The sequence below is a fragment of the Tupaia chinensis genome, unplaced genomic scaffold, assembly GCF_000334495.1.
Source record: "Tupaia chinensis unplaced genomic scaffold, TupChi_1.0 Scaffold000247_1, whole genome shotgun sequence".
NCBI lineage: Eukaryota > Metazoa > Chordata > Mammalia > Scandentia > Tupaiidae > Tupaia > Tupaia belangeri.
Window position 1 is genome coordinate 1,571,996 of NW_006159725.1, and position 18,361 is coordinate 1,590,356.

An 18,361-nucleotide genomic window follows, 5' to 3' on the forward strand; every position below is an offset into this window, starting at 1 on the left:
GGCCCAGCCGCTCTCTCGGCCTCGCGCTGCACATTCTCTCCTGGCGGCGGCGCCACCTGCGGTAGCGTGCGCCCGAACATGGCGACACGGAGCAGCAGGAGGGAGTCGCGACTCCCCTTCCTATTCACCCTGGTCGCGCTGCTGCCGCCCTGGGCGCTCTGCGAGGTCTGGACGCAGAGGCTGCACGGCGTCCGCGCGCCCTTGCCCCAGGACCGCGGCTTCCTCGTGGTGCAGGGCGACCCGCGCGAGCTGCGGCTGTGGGCGCGCGGGGATGCCCGAGGAGCCAGCCGGGCGGACGAGAAGCCGCTCCGGAGGAGACGGAGCGCTGCCCTGCAGCCCGAGCCCATCAAGGTGTACGGACAGGTGAGCAGTTTCGCAGCCGCCCTCCGGCTCCCCCCTCGCGCTGCACTTCCTCGCCCCCGCATCCATCCTCCGCGGTCGCCTCCCAGGTGCAGGCACCGCTGGGGACTTCCTGGCTGGCATTTGTCCCCCCCCCTTCACTTGAGTACAACCGTCCGCACTTGAATCGCATTGATCTCTCCTCCTTCCTGTCGGTTTTCGCCGACGTATTCCAGGTAACTCGCGGGGTGCAGTGCGTCCCCCCGTCCCCCCGCCCTGGGTTTGTGCCGACCCGTGTAGTTTCCGGCAGGTACAGGATGGGTACAGCCTCGTTTTTCCATCTCGCTTCAAAACAGGCTTTCTTTAGTAGCATCAGTTGGCCGCGGAGGCGAGCACCCCGCGGGGGAGGGGGGGTCCGCGCTTCCCATTATTAACCACAGTGAAGGTGGGCAGATCCGAAAGCTGGGCGACTGGCTTTGTACAGTCAAAACAAGAGGTGCGTGCGTGCAAGGGCTGAATTTTTTAATTATTGATTTTTTTTGATGGGGGTGTGCGGTTCTAGCTATTCTTCCTCCAACCCCCTCCAAGCTACTGACTTTTATTTTGCACAGTAATACCTTTGTGGCACTTGGGGATTTGAAAAGACTGCGGGAAATTTGGTGGGTGGTAATATTCAGGACGTGATTTATTTCCAGCCAGGCAGTGGGTTGATTAGGTCCCAAGTACCATGAATTTCACTTTTTTTAGGACTGGACTTACTGCTAGGAAGGCCAGGCTGAGTTTGTAGGTTTGTGTTATCAGCATTGGCAAAATTCATTTGGCTTTGGCTGTGTTACTGCTCGCCAGTCGCCCAGTCCTGCGGTAGGATTGACGGCAGCACAACCAGAAGGGGGGGTGGTGGAGAAAGTGGGTCCAGTGAGGGGGGTTCACAGTGCAGGTTCTTTCTTCCTTGTCAAGTAGAAATGAAAAGCTTAGCCCAAGTTCTGCATTTCTTGCCCGATTTTTGCTCTAGCTAATTCTTCAGGAAATATATGAAAGGAAACGTTCGACCTTTGGAGCAGAGAGCGTGTTGTAAACTGTGTCACTCTATTGTCATTTTGCTGGTGGAGAAGCCGATGTAAACTGTGTCACCCCAGTGTCATTTCACTGGTGGAGAAGCCAGTGCTCTGGAAGGTGAAATGACTGATCCAAGGTCATCTGGGAAGGGTTGCCTGCTCTTCTGTTTCTGTCTGCATTGTTGGTGACCTCTGGGTGATCGACTTATCCTATCTTCACACTGTGCTCCTTAAAGACCTCCTGTCTGGGGCCGGCAGGTGGTGTGGTAGTTAAGGGTGCTGGATTCCCATGTGGCCGACTACAGTTCAAGTCCTGGACCTGGCGGCTTGCTTTCTTCCCCCTGCCCTGTCCCTCTCTGGTCATATTTAAATAAATAAATAAATAAAGTTAAATAAAATAATAGTAATAATAATAATAAAACCCCCAAAACCTCCTTCCTAAAGTCAGACGTATGTAATAGGGCAGGAGTGGAGGATCTGAGGGCATCCAGTTACCTGGGCACAGGCAGCTGTAGCTCGTGCTCAGTCCTGAGCAGGATCCTTTCCCCCAACCCCTGTCCGAAAGTTCTTTTTGGCGATGTTAAAAAGAAGTCAGCAAAGTCTGCCTGCTTGGAGACGCCAGCTTAGGGCCAATGGAGGGTGGCAGAGGGAGGAAGAGAGGGTCCCTTGTTCCTCCCGTCTCCCCAGGGGGCTGGCTCTGCAGACTCTCTGGTCTGTGCTTGCCCTGGGGCCGGCCATGGAGGAGGCCGGGACTCCTTCTCTCCTAGAACAGTGATCATTTTGGTGGAAGAAAGCACTTTCTGGTCTCAGTGCAAGGCACCTGAACAGGTGCCGTTTCTTCCTGGGTTTGGTTTGTGAAAAGCCCCTGGGGCTTGGGGGCAAGTGAGAGATGAACTCTGCTCTCATTGGGAACGACTCCAAAGGCCTGGGCTTTTGTGTTTCTGTGTTTCTGGGCCAGCCGGACTGAGTTTGGCTCTGCTGAGGGATGGAGAGAGAGCAATTGAGCTTATGCTGAGGGGGTCTTGCCCAAGGATGAGCCGTAATGCTAGGCATGTTTGTTTCTTCCTTTTAAATTATTTTAGAGAGATCTTTGCGATTGGGCTTGTGTGTGCACTGGAGAGACACAGAGAGACAGAGAGACAGAAAGAGAGATTATTTGACATTTCTTTCTTTATTTCAACTTGCCAGAGGGCGTGTGTGCTTATCAGAGAGAGAGAGGGAAAGTAAGAAAGCATCTCCCGTGAGAGGTGGCCTCACTGCAATCCCTTGCCCAGTGTGTTTTTTAAGCCACCGGGTCTGGGATTCGAACCACATAATTGGCCATGTGGGATCTAACCCCTCTACTCCTGTGCCACCAACTGGTCTTGTTTTTTCTTCTTTGTGACTGCCTTCCTGTGCTGTTTTGTCTGTTGCTCTGAGGTTAATGACAAGTGGGGTTACCTTGAATCATACGGATTTGAGTCAGATAAAAGGAAGAACTTCCTGGCGCTGGGCTTTCCAGAGCAGGCCCTTCAGACCGCATACCCCAGAATCAGTGACTAAAGGGGTGTGGGGCACCCCTCTTGGTACTGCAGAACAACCAACATCTTTTTGACCTTTTTAGTAAGGGTGGCCCGTTTGCTCCTGTTTTTCCCCGGGACAGACCTGGTTTCTAGGTTGCCCCTGCCGGTTATGAATAACGACCCCTTTACTCTCCCAAGTGTCAGGACTCGGACTATAAATCACATGGTCATTCTGTTTCTAGTCTTTAGCTAAGTTCTACTTTATGTTCTTTAAGTTCTACCCGCCTCCTTCGACTTCTGGACCTCAGGAATCGCAGTGTTTCCTGATGGTATTGGTTGAATTGAGTGTGGTGCTATGGGGTGCAGGTGGGGTGGGGAGTAAGATTTCACCTCTGCCTTTGAAGCACCCATGATTTCAGGAGCAGTCAGGCAGGTGCAGAGACAGGCATCTAGACAGACTGCATGGGAGTCAGTAACAACAAACAGGGAACGGGCCGCTTGCAGTAGTGGTGTGTGAAGGGGCCATGTGACACGCACAAGCCTGGGAGACTGAGTGGCAAGGGGCGGGTGGGTTCTGACCCTCTGCAGCTTCCTGCCCTCTGACCTCAGAGGAAGCCTGGCAGTGCAGGTGAGGGCTGGAGGAAGATGCTCTGGAGGTGATATTAAAGCCACCAGCCTCAGGGACTGGAGAAAGAAGCTTTTGCAGGGGAATTCAATTGGCTGTCCTTTTCTCTGGGCTCCATATCTGCAGATTCAGCTGACGGCAGATGACAAGTAGTTGAAAAATAAAGTTGGTCGCCCCTGTATTGAACCTGTACAGACTTTTGTCCCTATTCTTTATTCTTTTATTTTGTAAAGAATTATTGACTTTTAAATTTTGATTTGTCATTCATTTAGTTTATTTTAATTTGACTAGAGAAAGACACACACATACACACAGAGAGGGGGGAGTGAGAAAGCAAGCCATCAGGTCTGGGACTCGAACTGTGATTGGCCATTTGGGAGTGTCCAGTGCCTTAACCACCATGCTACCTGCTGATCCCTGTCCCTGTTATTCTTTAAGCAATACAGTAGGACAACATTTACACGGCATACACATCGTATTAGGTATGGTAAGCAATCTGTTACGTGGGAGGGTGCATGCAGGTAATATACAAGCCCCTGTTATATGATAGATTTGAGCACCTGCAGATTTGGGGTCCTGGAATCAAGGCTGTAGATACGGAGGGGTGTCTGCCCTCGCATGAGAAAGCCCTGTGCTGGGGTCAGGGTCAGTTCTTTCCCCTCTGCTTCTCTAACCTAAGGACTAAACTGGGCCTACTTATTTGACTGTATTTCTCCTCAGGTTCTGTAATGTGGGGTGACTGTCTTGTGGCATGCTTTTTTTTTAAAAAAAAAAAAAGAATGGTTTACTTCCTTAATTCTATTTGTTACTGTTATTTTTTAATTTAATTTTTAATTTAAATTTTAATTGTAAATTTTAGAGAGAAAGCAAACTGTCAGGTCTGGGACTCAAACCAGCACACCGTCAGCGGCACCCTGCCGTGGTTACTTAGAGGCATGTTTGTGATCATGAGCTATGCTAATAGTGGTGAAAACAACGAGCTATCAGATTTTAGGACTTTCCTGCCCAAGTTCAAAGTTAGAAGTTGATTCCTTTCTACAAAGGGCCTAATCCGAGAAGGGGGAATTCCAGAATTTTTATGTTTAAAAGTTTCTTTGTGAGAGGGCTGGAGAGAGAGGAAGAGGAGAAAGCACCCCAACTTCCATGGGGAATGGTGGCGCTCCAATCCCTCTTCTCCATTTCCCCTTCCTTTTGGGACTTTGGGCAGGCTCCCACGAGTGCCCAGCGTGGCTCTCAAACTGCTGAGTTCAGGATTTGAACTGTGTATTCAACCCTACGGGATCCAGCTGCCTTAAGCACCAGGCCACAGAGCTGGCCTAATACTCACCACATTGAATTTCTCCCTGACTTCATGCCAGCATGCCAGCTGCTCTGTGCCGTCCGACTGGCCTTTCCTCTGCCGAGGTGGTCTTGCCCTTCTCTTAGCCTTGCCTTGGAAGCTCCAGTTCCATGCTTTAGCAATCCTGGCATCCCCTGTTGCAGTGGAAAGTGTTCTGAGCTCTGTCACATGCCCTCTGCCCCGCGTTGTAATTACTCAAGGGCCTCATCTCCCCATTTGCTCCTGGAGGGCATGGGTCAGATCCTTCTCTTCTGTGTTTCCCTGGCACTTGGGAGGCCCTGAATGGATATTTACGGACCAGCTGCACACCTGCGAGAAGAGAGGCCTGGAGCGTAGGAAGCACACGCATGTTCTCTGAAAGGTATTAATGGGGCCAGCAGGTGGCGTGGTGGTTAAGGTGCTGGACTCCCACATGGCCAACCGTGATTTGAGTCCTGTACTTGCTTGGTGGCTTAAAAATTACGCTGAACGCCTGTGCGTATGTGCCCCAAATCCCAGGAGAATGGAGCACAAGAGATTGTGGTGTGGCCACACACCCCTGGGGAGGGGGTTCACTTTCCCTCTCAAAGTCTCTCTCTTTCTGGTGAGTGCACTTGCCCTATGGCAAAAACCTAAAGTAAAAAAAGAGTATTAACAAGGAAGACTCCAGGGGCCCTCACGTAGGTGGTGAGGTTGAGTGGGCTCATTTGGTGATGAGGACAGTAGGGGCCTGATTCCCCCATGCTCTCTGGGAGTTATTTTGAATGCAGCCAGGATTCCGTTTGACAGAATCCTCCGCTTAGTCTCTCATACTTGCTTGGGCTAATGGTATTGTTTAGGGGAAAAATCCTTTGGAATGAAGCACAAAGCCTAACAGGATTTACAGGTTGATTTTCCTTCCAACAAGCCCTCTCTTCATAATTCCTGTATTTTAGAGACCAGGGAGTATTCAGTGTCCTGATTCGAGACTGAAAATAAAGTGTCTGTTAGGGCACAAGGCCCTGGGACAAAGGACCTCCTTTGGGAGTAGAATACTCTTTGGTTTTAGATATCTTTTGAGTAGATTCTTGCCTGATACACTTACTTGGGGAAGAATTAGCTGGTTGATTGTGAAGTTTGGTAGGTCTGACCTGCGTGCTTCCAATAGACGAGAAGGCAAAAAGCATTGGTTATTTCCCGTTGGCTTCTGCGGAGGTGAGGAGTTGCTTGGCGCCTGGAGTTGCCTCGATGAGGGCTGTGACCTTGAAAAACCCTTCGTGGTTCCACTTGGCATCTCTTCTCACTGAGCTCTGTGCGTAGTCTCTGCCCCTGCTTGGTTCATGAATACTTTGCAATCCTTGGGGCATGGAGCGTGGAGGCTTTGAGAGTTGCAAGGAGTGGAGCAAGAGGGAAGATGACAAGAAGGAGGAGGTGAGAATACAGGGTGAAACGAAAGCCATCTGACTTGCATTAACCTTCAGGAGGTAACATGTGTTTACAAAACGGAACTTCTGCACAAGAGTAGGCGGTGACATGTCCATGTCCCTCCCTCCGTGCCACTCCGCTCACCCAGCCCCTTTCCAGACGGCAGCCCCTGTCATCAGTTATTCGGTTTGTGCTCCCAGGAATAGTCTAGACCCATCTAACATGTGTGGACAGAAGGCACGAAGCTGGAGCTTTCAGTGGCTTTCTGTTATCTGGAGTCCCTGGTATTGTGAATAATGAGATTAGCTTTCGCTCTCAAATATATTTGTGGCACTAGCCTGAATAGTCGGGGAGTTAGCTGAAGTGTCATTGTATAAAATAGATGTTACTTTTTCTCCAGGCTAGGTAAAAGAAGACGCTGAGGGTTCCTGTGGATGCGGAGAGCAGCGTTCTGCAGCCCTCAGAATTCGGAGAGAGGCTAGAGGGCAGTTCTCTAGAGATGAGAGAATAAGAATGCAGGAATCTAGGGGCCAGCAGTTAGTGTAATGCCTATGTCTCTGGACTCCCACGTAGTGCATCACGGTTCTAGTCCCGGACCCGGTGGCTTAAACTCACGCCGGGCGCATGTGCGTTCGTGCCCACCCTATTCTTTATTCTTTTATTTTGTAAAGAATTATTGACTTTTATATTTTGATTTGTCATTCATTTAGTTTATTTTAATTTGACTAGAGAAAGACACACACATACACACAGAGAGGGGGGAGTGAGAAAGCAAGCCATCAGGTCTGGGACTCGAACTGTGATTGGCCATTTGGGAGTGTCCAGTGCCTTAACCACCATGCTACCTGCTGATCCCTGTCCCTGTTATTCTTTAAGCAATACAGTAGGACAACATTTACACGGCATACACATCGTATTAGGTATGGTAAGCAATCTGTTACGTGGGAGGGTGCATGCAGGTAATATACAAGCCCCTGTTATATGATAGATTTGAGCACCTGCAGATTTGGGGTCCTGGAATCAAGGCTGTAGATACGGAGGGGTGTCTGCCCTCGCATGAGAAAGCCCTGTGCTGGGGTCAGGGTCAGTTCTTTCCCCTCTGCTTCTCTAACCTAAGGACTAAACTGGGCCTACTTATTTGACTGTATTTCTCCTCAGGTTCTGTAATGTGGGGTGACTGTCTTGTGGCATGCTTTTTTTTTAAAAAAAAAAAAAGAATGGTTTACTTCCTTAATTCTATTTGTTACTGTTATTTTTTAATTTAATTTTTAATTTAAATTTTAATTGTAAATTTTAGAGAGAAAGCAAACTGTCAGGTCTGGGACTCAAACCAGCACACCGTCAGCGGCACCCTGCCGTGGTTACTTAGAGGCATGTTTGTGATCATGAGCTATGCTAATAGTGGTGAAAACAACGAGCTATCAGATTTTAGGACTTTCCTGCCCAAGTTCAAAGTTAGAAGTTGATTCCTTTCTACAAAGGGCCTAATCCGAGAAGGGGGAATTCCAGAATTTTTATGTTTAAAAGTTTCTTTGTGAGAGGGCTGGAGAGAGAGGAAGAGGAGAAAGCACCCCAACTTCCATGGGGAATGGTGGCGCTCCAATCCCTCTTCTCCATTTCCCCTTCCTTTTGGGACTTTGGGCAGGCTCCCACGAGTGCCCAGCGTGGCTCTCAAACTGCTGAGTTCAGGATTTGAACTGTGTATTCAACCCTACGGGATCCAGCTGCCTTAAGCACCAGGCCACAGAGCTGGCCTAATACTCACCACATTGAATTTCTCCCTGACTTCATGCCAGCTGCACGCCTCTGTGCCGTCCGACTTGCCTTTCCTCTGCCGAGGTGGTCTTGCCCTTCTCTTAGCCTTGCCTGGGAAGCTCCAGTTCCATGCTTTAGCAATCCTGGCATCCCCTGTTGCAGTGGAAAGTGTTCTGAGCTCTGTCACATGCCCTCTGCCCCGCGTTGTAATTACTCAAGGGCCTCATCTCCCCATTTGCTCCTGGAGGGCATGGGTCAGATCCTTCTCTTCTGTGTTTCCCTGGCACTTGGGAGGCCCTGAATGGATATTTACGGACCAGCTGCACACCTGCGAGAAGAGAGGCCTGGAGCGTAGGAAGCACACGCATGTTCTCTGAAAGGTATTAATGGGGCCAGCAGGTGGCGTGGTGGTTAAGGTGCTGGACTCCCACATGGCCAACCGTGATTTGAGTCCTGTACTTGCTTGGTGGCTTAAAAATTACGCTGAACGCCTGTGCGTATGTGCCCCAAATCCCAGGAGAATGGAGCACAAGAGATTGTGGTGTGGCCACACACCCCTGGGGAGGGGGTTCACTTTCCCTCTCAAAGTCTCTCTCTTTCTGGTGAGTGCACTTGCCCTATGGCAAAAACCTAAAGTAAAAAAAGAGTATTAACAAGGAAGACTCCAGGGGCCCTCACGTAGGTGGTGAGGTTGAGTGGGCTCATTTGGTGATGAGGACAGTAGGGGCCTGATTCCCCCATGCTCTCTGGGAGTTATTTTGAATGCAGCCAGGATTCCGTTTGACAGAATCCTCCGCTTAGTCTCTCATACTTGCTTGGGCTAATGGTATTGTTTAGGGGAAAAATCCTTTGGAATGAAGCACAAAGCCTAACAGGATTTACAGGTTGATTTTCCTTCCAACAAGCCCTCTCTTCATAATTCCTGTATTTTAGAGACCAGGGAGTATTCAGTGTCCTGATTCGAGACTGAAAATAAAGTGTCTGTTAGGGCACAAGGCCCTGGGACAAAGGACCTCCTTTGGGAGTAGAATACTCTTTGGTTTTAGATATCTTTTGAGTAGATTCTTGCCTGATACACTTACTTGGGGAAGAATTAGCTGGTTGATTGTGAAGTTTGGTAGGTCTGACCTGCGTGCTTCCAATAGACGAGAAGGCAAAAAGCATTGGTTATTTCCCGTTGGCTTCTGCGGAGGTGAGGAGTTGCTTGGCGCCTGGAGTTGCCTCGATGAGGGCTGTGACCTTGAAAAACCCTTCGTGGTTCCACTTGGCATCTCTTCTCACTGAGCTCTGTGCGTAGTCTCTGCCCCTGCTTGGTTCATGAATACTTTGCAATCCTTGGGGCATGGAGCGTGGAGGCTTTGAGAGTTGCAAGGAGTGGAGCAAGAGGGAAGATGACAAGAAGGAGGAGGTGAGAATACAGGGTGAAACGAAAGCCATCTGACTTGCATTAACCTTCAGGAGGTAACATGTGTTTACAAAACGGAACTTCTGCACAAGAGTAGGCGGTGACATGTCCATGTCCCTCCCTCCGTGCCACTCCGCTCACCCAGCCCCTTTCCAGACGGCAGCCCCTGTCATCAGTTATTCGGTTTGTGCTCCCAGGAATAGTCTAGACCCATCTAACATGTGTGGACAGAAGGCACGAAGCTGGAGCTTTCAGTGGCTTTCTGTTATCTGGAGTCCCTGGTATTGTGAATAATGAGATTAGCTTTCGCTCTCAAATATATTTGTGGCACTAGCCTGAATAGTCGGGGAGTTAGCTGAAGTGTCATTGTATAAAATAGATGTTACTTTTTCTCCAGGCTAGGTAAAAGAAGACGCTGAGGGTTCCTGTGGATGCGGAGAGCAGCGTTCTGCAGCCCTCAGAATTCGGAGAGAGGCTAGAGGGCAGTTCTCTAGAGATGAGAGAATAAGAATGCAGGAATCTAGGGGCCAGCAGTTAGTGTAATGCCTATGTCTCTGGACTCCCACGTAGTGCATCACGGTTCTAGTCCCGGACCCGGTGGCTTAAACTCACGCCGGGCGCATGTGCGTTCGTGCCCAAGATCCCGAGAGGAGAATGGAGAAGAAGAGATTGTGGCGTGGCCATCCCCCCTGGGGGGTGATTTCTCGCTTTCTGTCTCTCTGTCTTTCTCTGTCTGTCTGACGAGCGCACGGGCCCTATAGCAAAAACCACTCAAAAAAAAAAAAAAAAAGAATGCAGGAATCTAGAGATCACGCATCTTGGTTTTAACTTGTGATCTTTTCAACACTCTTTTCTTTACAGTCTGTAAAGTGAAGTTGATGGCATGCTTACTAAATTGCTTCGAGACCTGGGATGTGCGTAGCAGATCCTAACAGGGACGGCCATCCCAGAGCAGAAGGCGGTTGTAGGAATGTTCTCTGGATTTTGATCTGTTCCTCCTTAATGAAGACAGCCATCTTTGTAGTGTCATCGCTTGATCTTGGGGCAGTGCTCGCCTACCCTGTTTGGTGTAGTGCTGGGACACAGGGCATTCAAATAATCTGAAGAGGGTCATCTGGAAACTCCCATATGTCTTTGCTATGTATTTATTAAGCCTTTTTTCTTCTTTTTTTTTTAGGCATCAGTTTACCTTTCTAATTAAATTTTGCTTTGGCAAATATGAAAATGAGCCGCTGATATGGGAAGTCGTTGGCAAAACGTACTCTGGGAGAACCAGTTTGGAGTTTAGAATTATTTTTTAAAATGTAATTATTTTTTTAATTTAATTTATTCATTCATTTATTTTAATTTGACCAGAGAGAGACAGAGAAAGCAAGTCACCAGGTCCAGGACTCGAACCGTGGTCGGCCAAGGGGGCTGTCTAGCACCTTAACCACCATGGCACCTGCTGGTCCCATGGAGTTAAAAATTTTTTTTTTTTTTTGAGAGGTTTTATGCTATAGGGCACGTGCGCTCGCCAGACAGACAGAGAGAGACAGAGAGACAGAAAGCGAGAAATCCCCCCCTAGGGGGGATGGCCACGCCGCAATCCCTTCTCCTCCATTCTCCTCTTGGGACCTCAGGCACGCACGCACATGCGCCCGGTGTGAGTTTAAGCCACTGGGTCCGGGACTTGAACCACAGTCGACTACATGGGAATCCAGCGACATAGCCATTACGCTAACTGCTGGTCCCGAGTTTAAAATTTTTGACAATAAATCCAAAGCCGATAATCGAGAGTTGACTGCACAGGAATATGTTAAAGCTGAAATATGCCCATTTATTTAGATTTAAGTAAACATGATGGAAAGTAAAAGGCGTGTGTGCTGTATGCTGGTTAAAGTTTGGGAGATTAGTGTTGCTCTAGAAGGTGTCTGTGCTCCTGGGGTGGAGGGCTCTGTGTTGATGAGCACAGGATGGGAGTCTGCCCGTGCCTTCTCTGGGTTCACCAGGATTCATTGGTGGATGGCATATTTAGTCCAGCCACGTACATGCAAAAATCAATTTCCCTCATTTAAAATGAGCCACAGTTAATTTCGACCTAATTTATTGGTTTATCGACCTATGAACCGTGGGCCTTCGAAGAAGTGGTGAGGGCAGCCTTCTAGCTTTGAAGTGGCTGGTGGTGCTCAACCCAGAAAAGCCAGGATGGGCTGCTGGGCGGGATTTGCGTTTCCTCTTAGGCTGCTGCGAGATGCTCCGCTTTTCACTTGTCACATGGGGAATGTGTTGTACATTTTGCGGGTGGACGCCATCGAAACAGAATTTTATTACAACCACAGCCACAAGAGCGAGTTAAAAAATACGGAGCACACTCAGTTATCCATGGGGTCACTGTTAATGATAATAGTGATGTCAGTGCCTGCGTCACCGTCACTAGCCAAGAGCTGCAAGATCCTCTCTTCCTGGCCTTAGGATGGACCCTCCCATGAGCTGTGTGTGAGAGGTCTTTCTGCAATGGCGGCGTTCTGGATCTGTGCATCCGGCATGCCCACGAGCTGCGTGTGACTGTGGAGCCCTCGAAATGCTGCTAGGGTGACTGAAGAATTGGATTTAGCGTTTAAATAACCACGTAGGGCTCTGGGCTAGTGTATGGATGGTACAGCCTTTTTATTTTTGTTTTTTTAATTTTGATTTTTCAATTGCTAGACGGTACATGTACTTGCTAGAGAGAGATAGAAAGAGGAAGAGAGGGGAAGCATCCTCAATGAGGCCTGGTCATGCTAGTCTCTTCTCCATTTCCCCATCCTCCTGGGATTTGAGGTATGCATGCACATGCACCCAACATGTTTTTCAAACCTCCAGGGCTGGTACTTGAACCTTAACCACTAGGCTACAGGGCTGGCTCCTGGACTACACGGCTTTGACAGGTGGTAGGAGGCCTCCTTTACCCAGTGGTGGGCAACCTCTGCTTCATCCCAGTTATAACAAGGGTTTTCAGTTCACACACATGGAGCGAAAGCAAGTGTTCAGGGTTCTCCTGCGGACCCCAGGACCTGGCCGCTGCTCCTGCCACGCTGGGCGTTGCCTTGGGAGACCACGGCTCTTTGTTTCTAGTTAGGAATGGAACAAGGGACCGGGCGGGGTGAAGTAGGTGAGGAGGTCATCTTTAGGGGTACCTCTGCACAGGCTCTCCTCCTGCCAGTTGGTGCTGACGGCTGACGGGTCACAAGGGCAAACCACACCTCTGTGCCCTCCTTCCGATCTGGCCTTGCACAAGCAGCCCGCTGCTGCATCCGGAGGTGGGGTGTAGATCCTGTGCGCTGTGCTCAGCCACAGAAGATGTAAACAGTGACTTAACGTGGGGCCATCTCCGCACCCCTGCCCTTCACTTCCTGTGCTCGCCTCCACTTATCTCCGTGTAGATGCGTCTGTCTTTCATCTCCTCTACCCATCAGGCTGGCATGAGACAGGCGACACAGGCGTGTGGTCCTCCCCCTGGCATGGACACCCCCCGCTCCGGGCTGGCCCTTTAACTTAGCATGCCTTTGCTGATGCTGCCGCTGCAGGCTCTTGGCTTGGAAAACCAGGACCCTTCACAATGATTTATCTCCGGTCCCCTGAATTAGATTAAAAACACAGCTACGAATTCTCAGAAAGGCAGGCTGATGTGATTAGACCCCGAATCTGAGTGGCAGACAAGGGCAATAAAAAGATGTACGTATATCAGATGCGTTTTATGCCGTGTAGGGGGTCAGTGTGCTGTTTATTGCACCCCCACCATTGTTTTCTTTTGTTTGTTTTTAAGGGAAGAAGGTAACTGATAGGGTGTCTGCTGTTCAGAAAGGGGCTAGCTTGTTAGGTAGGAACCCTCTTCCTCTAGTAACTGTGGATTGAAAGGGAGTGGGGAGCCCAGGAGAAGTTCTAGGGTGATTCTCTTTTTTTTTTTTTTTTTTGGAGAGATTTTCACTGTAGGGCGCGTGCGCTCGCCAGACAGACAGAGAGAGACATAGAGACAGAAAGCGAGAAATCACCCCCCAGGGGGGATGGTCACGCCGCAATCCCTTCTCCTCCATTCTCCTCTCGGGATCTTGGGCACGCACGCACACGCGCCCGGCGTGAGTTTTAAGCCACCGGGTCCAGGACACGAACCGCGGTCGACTACGTGGGAGTCCAGCGACATAGCCATTACGCTAACTGCTGGTTCCCGATTCTCTTTTTTTTTTTTAAGAAAGATTTTTGCCATAGGGCGTGTGTGCTCGTTGGAGATACAAGAGAGAGACAGAGAGACAGAAAGTGAGAAATCACTCCCCTGGGGGGATGGCCACGCTGCAGTCCCTTCTCCTCCATTCTCCTTTTGGGATCTTGGGCATGTGCACACATGTGCCTGGTGTGAATTTTAAGCCGCTGGGTCCGGGACTTGACCCGCCGTCAGCCATGTGGGAATCCAATGATGTAACCGTTATGCCATCTGCTGGCCCCAAAGATGATTCAAGTGAAATAAATGTGAGTATGAACCAACGACTGGGTCCTCAGCCAGGACATTCATGTGTCAGGGGTACCCAGGTGAGTTTCTTCTTTCTTTGAGCAAGAGTGTCACAGTGAATTTTCTTAAAGTTTCATTTCTTTTTTTTGGGAGAGGTTTTTGCTATAGGGTGCGTGCGCTCGCCAGAAAGACAGAGAGAGATAGAGAGACAGAAAGAGAGAAATCACCCCCCAGGGGGGATGGCCACACCTCAATCCCTTCTCCTCCATTCTCCTCTTGGGATCTTGGGCACGCACGCACTCGCACCTGGCGTGTGTTTAAACCGCCGGGTCTGGGACTTGAACTGTGGTTGACTACATGGGAGTCCAGCGATATAGCCATTACGCTAACTGCTGGTCCCAAAGTTTCTTTAGGGAGAGAGAAAGGGAGAGAGAAATCCCTCTCTTGGCCTCTATGCTGTGATCTACCCCAGCCACACCCAGCCCAGATATGGGCATGAGCACATGCGTCCCGTGGGGGCCGGAGAGTCCCCGGATGGGCCTGTCACTGGGTCCAGGGTGTTACCACTGTGCCACCATTTGACCCATGATGAATTTTATTATTATTTTAAGTTTGCTGTAGGGCACGTGCACTCATCATGGGTTGGGGGAGAGAGCCAGGGAATGGGACAAGACACCCCTTGGGTCGCCATGCCACAATTCCTTCTCCTCCATTCTCTCACAGTCTTAGGCATGCATGCATGTGTGCCCAGTGTGGTTTTCAAGTCATGGGTCCAGGACTGGAACCACATACTAGGCCCTGTGGGATCCAGCCGCCTGAACCTCCTTGCCACCTGCTGACCCCTATGCGAAATTTGTAACTCTTAGAAAACCTCTGTGCTGGGAGGGACTGGGGAGACCATGATCTGATTGAGACTGGAAGGCCTGGGTTAAAAGCTCCCGGTGTACAGGGCTAGTTCAGAGACTTCTGCTGGGGAGGCTTGGGTGCGTGTCCCTGAGGCGAGGCTCTCTGGGGCTGGGAGCCCAGGTACCGCAGGACCCTGTTTCTGTATTTGCTGGTGGATCCAGGCAAGATAGCTCCAGGAAGGCCTGCCCTGGGGCCCTAGGAAAAAAGGCCAGGGCTGGTCTGCCCAGGGCTCCTCATAGAGGAACCTCGGACAAGGCCTGGGGACAGACAGAGCAGAGCTGGGCCAGCGGCCTGTGCAGCTGGAGTGTTTGGAATGATTTGAATGTTTTAAACCTGTGCTCAATTAATTGCGTAACATGAGCCTTCCTACCTATGACTCACCTCCTGTGTGTGATTTAGAACTCTCTCCCTGAGTAGTTACAGAAAGCTCGCTGCTCTGCTGCTCCTGTGCACAGGGCTGGCTGGATTTGCCAAGGGCGGCCGCTGCTGGTGGCAGTGGGAGGGTCGCTGCTGGTGGCAGTGGGAGGGTCGCTGCAGAAACAAGGCTGTAGAGGAGGAAAGTGAAAGAGTGGATGTGGGAAGTGGGGCAGAGGTGAAAGAGCTGGCAAAATAAGTCGGGGAGTGATGGAGCCAAGATGTGCCCGTGGGACGTCCACGGGCCACCCTGATAGCCAGAGGGCATTCCTGTGACTGAGAAATGGCCGCACTGCCCGGCTTGGTGCGCGCCGGCCCCTGCTCCACGGGGAGCTTCTCCCATTGGCAAGGTCTTGAGGCCTTTAGTTCTGGGAAGTAATGTTTGAATGCTTTTCAGATGCTTTTTGAGGGGGTGTGGAAAGTGCTAGAAAGCAGTGTCACCTCTGTACTGGAGCCCTGGGGCCTGAGAGTTTGGGGTCCCCCCGTGGCTGAGCTGGACTCTGGCGCGAGGGGAAGCCGCCTGAGAGCTGCGCTTGGCCACGAGATGTGAGCTTTGCTCAAGCCTGCATTGTTTTGTCAGGTCGTATATGTCACTGCGTGCTCTCAGGACTCAGTGCTAATATGTCACCGCGTGCTCTCAGGCTTCCCGCGAGCGTTAATGTTTGGTGGGGAGCCATATTGTGAAGAACGGCTTATTTTGGTCGAGAGCCATCTGGTAATGAAAAGGGATGATGTTCTAGCGTGGTGGAGTTGATGAAATGCATTCCCGGGCCTCATGGCGTTTGATGCTGCAGCCATCCTGTAAAACCGGAAGATGAGGGTTATTATGAATCTCATTTCACAGATAGGTATCTTAAGGCTCAGAGAAGTGAAGTGACCTACCCAGAGTCACACAGCTAGTAAATCCGAGAGGTCAAGCTGCAGACCCAGCCTCTGACATGTTTCAAACTTCCTGTGGCCCGTTGGCCCCTTATAGGAATCTGGAGAAACCTTGTCCTCTCTCCTGCGGGGTCCACAGCCTTTATTGCCATGAACTTCCCCCCCCTTTAAAACCTAGAGATCTCGAACCAGCAGATGGTGAAATAGCTATGTTGCTGAACTCCCATGTTCTCAACTGTGGTTCAAGTCCCAGACCCGGTGGTTTAAACTCAGGCTGGGTGCATGTGCGTGTGTGCCCAAGATCCCGAGAGGAGAATGGAGGAGAAGATTGCAGTGTGGCCATCCCCCCTGGGGGGTGATTTCTCGCATCCTGTCTCTGTCTCTTTGTCTTGCTCTGTCTTTCTTGCGAGCGCATGCGCCCTATAGCAAAAACCTCTCCAAAAACAACAACAACCTAGAGATCTGTCCCAGGCTTTTGCTCTGCTTCCCTAGGTCTAGATATGTCTTCTCTGCTCTCCTCCCCATCTCCCTTCCCCTTCACCCTGATAGTATCAAGGCAAAGGTCATCTCTTCCGTGAAGTCTCGTTCTCTCCCCACATAAGGGTAGGTCCCCTGTTAAAAACTGGAATTCAGTCATTATTCTGGGGCTTGATTGTTTCGTGCTTGTCTCCCTTCCTAATTTAAGACAGGACCTAGAAGTCTGCACTTTTCCTGACAGCCAGCATAGCATCTGGTATAAAGTAAGTGCTCAATAAATATTTATTGCTGAATGAGGTGAGGGCTATTTCTGGTGATGCTGCAGAGCCAAGCTGGAGAGTTCGGGAAAGTGGGTGGTCTGAACCCTTCGACAGAGTTCTGGGGGATGGCTTTGGGGGTGAGGGGGAACCCTCGTGTGACGGGGCGTCTTGGCTTAGGTGCCCAGCAGCCAGGTAGCCCTGGAGGGGTGCTGCAGAGCTGGCTCTGTGCCCGGCCCCGCACAGGGCTGTGTGTACAGGCGGTATGGGACTCCACCTCTAAAACATCTGAGCCTAACCTCTGGTGCAGAATGTAGCAACTGGTTTAGATGTTCTGGGAGGTTTCTTCAGGCTGATATTTCCTTTTTTATATTTTTCCCTTACTTGCCAACTGGTAAATTAAGGGATGATTATGTTCACGATAAAGAGATTTTCCCCAGTTTCATTTTACTAGGCCCCATCCAGAAACAGCAAAGCATGATGTTTGCTCAGTGACAAAGTGGGTTCTCCGGAAGGAGGGACTTAATAGAGGTAATGGTGGAGCGAGTCTGCCTGTCCAGGGGCAGTCAGAAATGCGAGGGCGTCAGAAATGATGTTAAATCAGTGGGAATACGATGATCGCCCTTTTGGGAACGAGAAAGAACAAAGAGGCGTAGTTTTTGATCGGTAAAGAGCTCTTGGGAGGAGAGTGGAGTGATTGCTCAGTTCTCGTCCAGGGTCATCGTTTCTTCACGTTCTCGTCTGTGAAATGGGCAGGCTGACTCTACCAGCCAAGGATTGTAGTTAGTGGACTCTGTGGGTGGAGCATTTGCAACCCCCACAAAAGTCAAGCTGAGCTGAGATCCCACGGAGACTGTCTTCAGGGAGCTCTCATAAACTAGATTCCAGCGCTCCTTCCGAGGCAGGGAGGCCAGGGAGGGTAACGAGCTTCCTAAATATAGAGAGACCGCTGTCTCGAAAGGGGACACGGAGGGACGATTTGCATACCCAGCATTTAGGTCGTGCAAACGGATGGGTTGGGAAACCGTGTTATTCTTGGACCTCGGGAGTCTGTCTTTGGTTTCCGCAGGCCTCTCGTGCGGTTCGGGGGATTCGGCGGCTGCCTCTGTCCTCACGGTTGAAGGACAGGATATTTGTTTTCTGTTTCATCGCAGAATTGAGAAAATGCGTCTTTGTATGTCACTGCTAGAGAAGCAAGAAAGGAGCCGGGCTGCCTTATTTGTCCTCATCCTGTGCTCTGGAAGGAAGCTGCGTAGGAGCAGTGACGGCTGCAGGCTGTGGGTGTCCAGGACACTCTGGGCCAGACCGATCCGTAAGAGGGGACAGCAGGAGTGGGGCGAGCCCAGGGGCCCATTGCACTGAGGGCCCCTGGCCTCCGGAGGAGCCTCCTTGACTACAGATGTGGGTGTTTTATTGGGAAGTTCTCAGTTGGTGCTGATGTGCAGCCTGAATCCCCCCGGGAGCTGCTCTGTGCTCATTACCAGGTAGGGGATGAGTGGGGCTCCCCCAGGGCCTGGCACCAGCAGGCCTCACTGCACTTGGCGTTGGCATGATGGCTCC

General features: G+C 50.5%; 1 protein-coding gene across 3 annotated transcripts in view; it reads left to right on the forward strand.

Annotated features, from left to right (window-relative positions):
• SORL1 (sortilin related receptor 1) overlaps positions 1 to 18,361 on the forward strand; it is a 226,472-nt gene continuing 208,111 nt past the window's right edge. For 2 of the 3 annotated variants that reach the window (XM_006148800.3, XM_027771985.1), the window contains exon 1: positions 1 to 363. In XM_006148800.3, the coding sequence (XP_006148862.1) occupies positions 79 to 363 (285 nt within the window). In that variant the 5' untranslated portion in view covers positions 1 to 78. Of the gene's footprint in view, positions 364 to 556; positions 576 to 18,361 lie in introns of those variants that run through there. The other variant, XM_027771986.1, reaches the window with a different exon arrangement.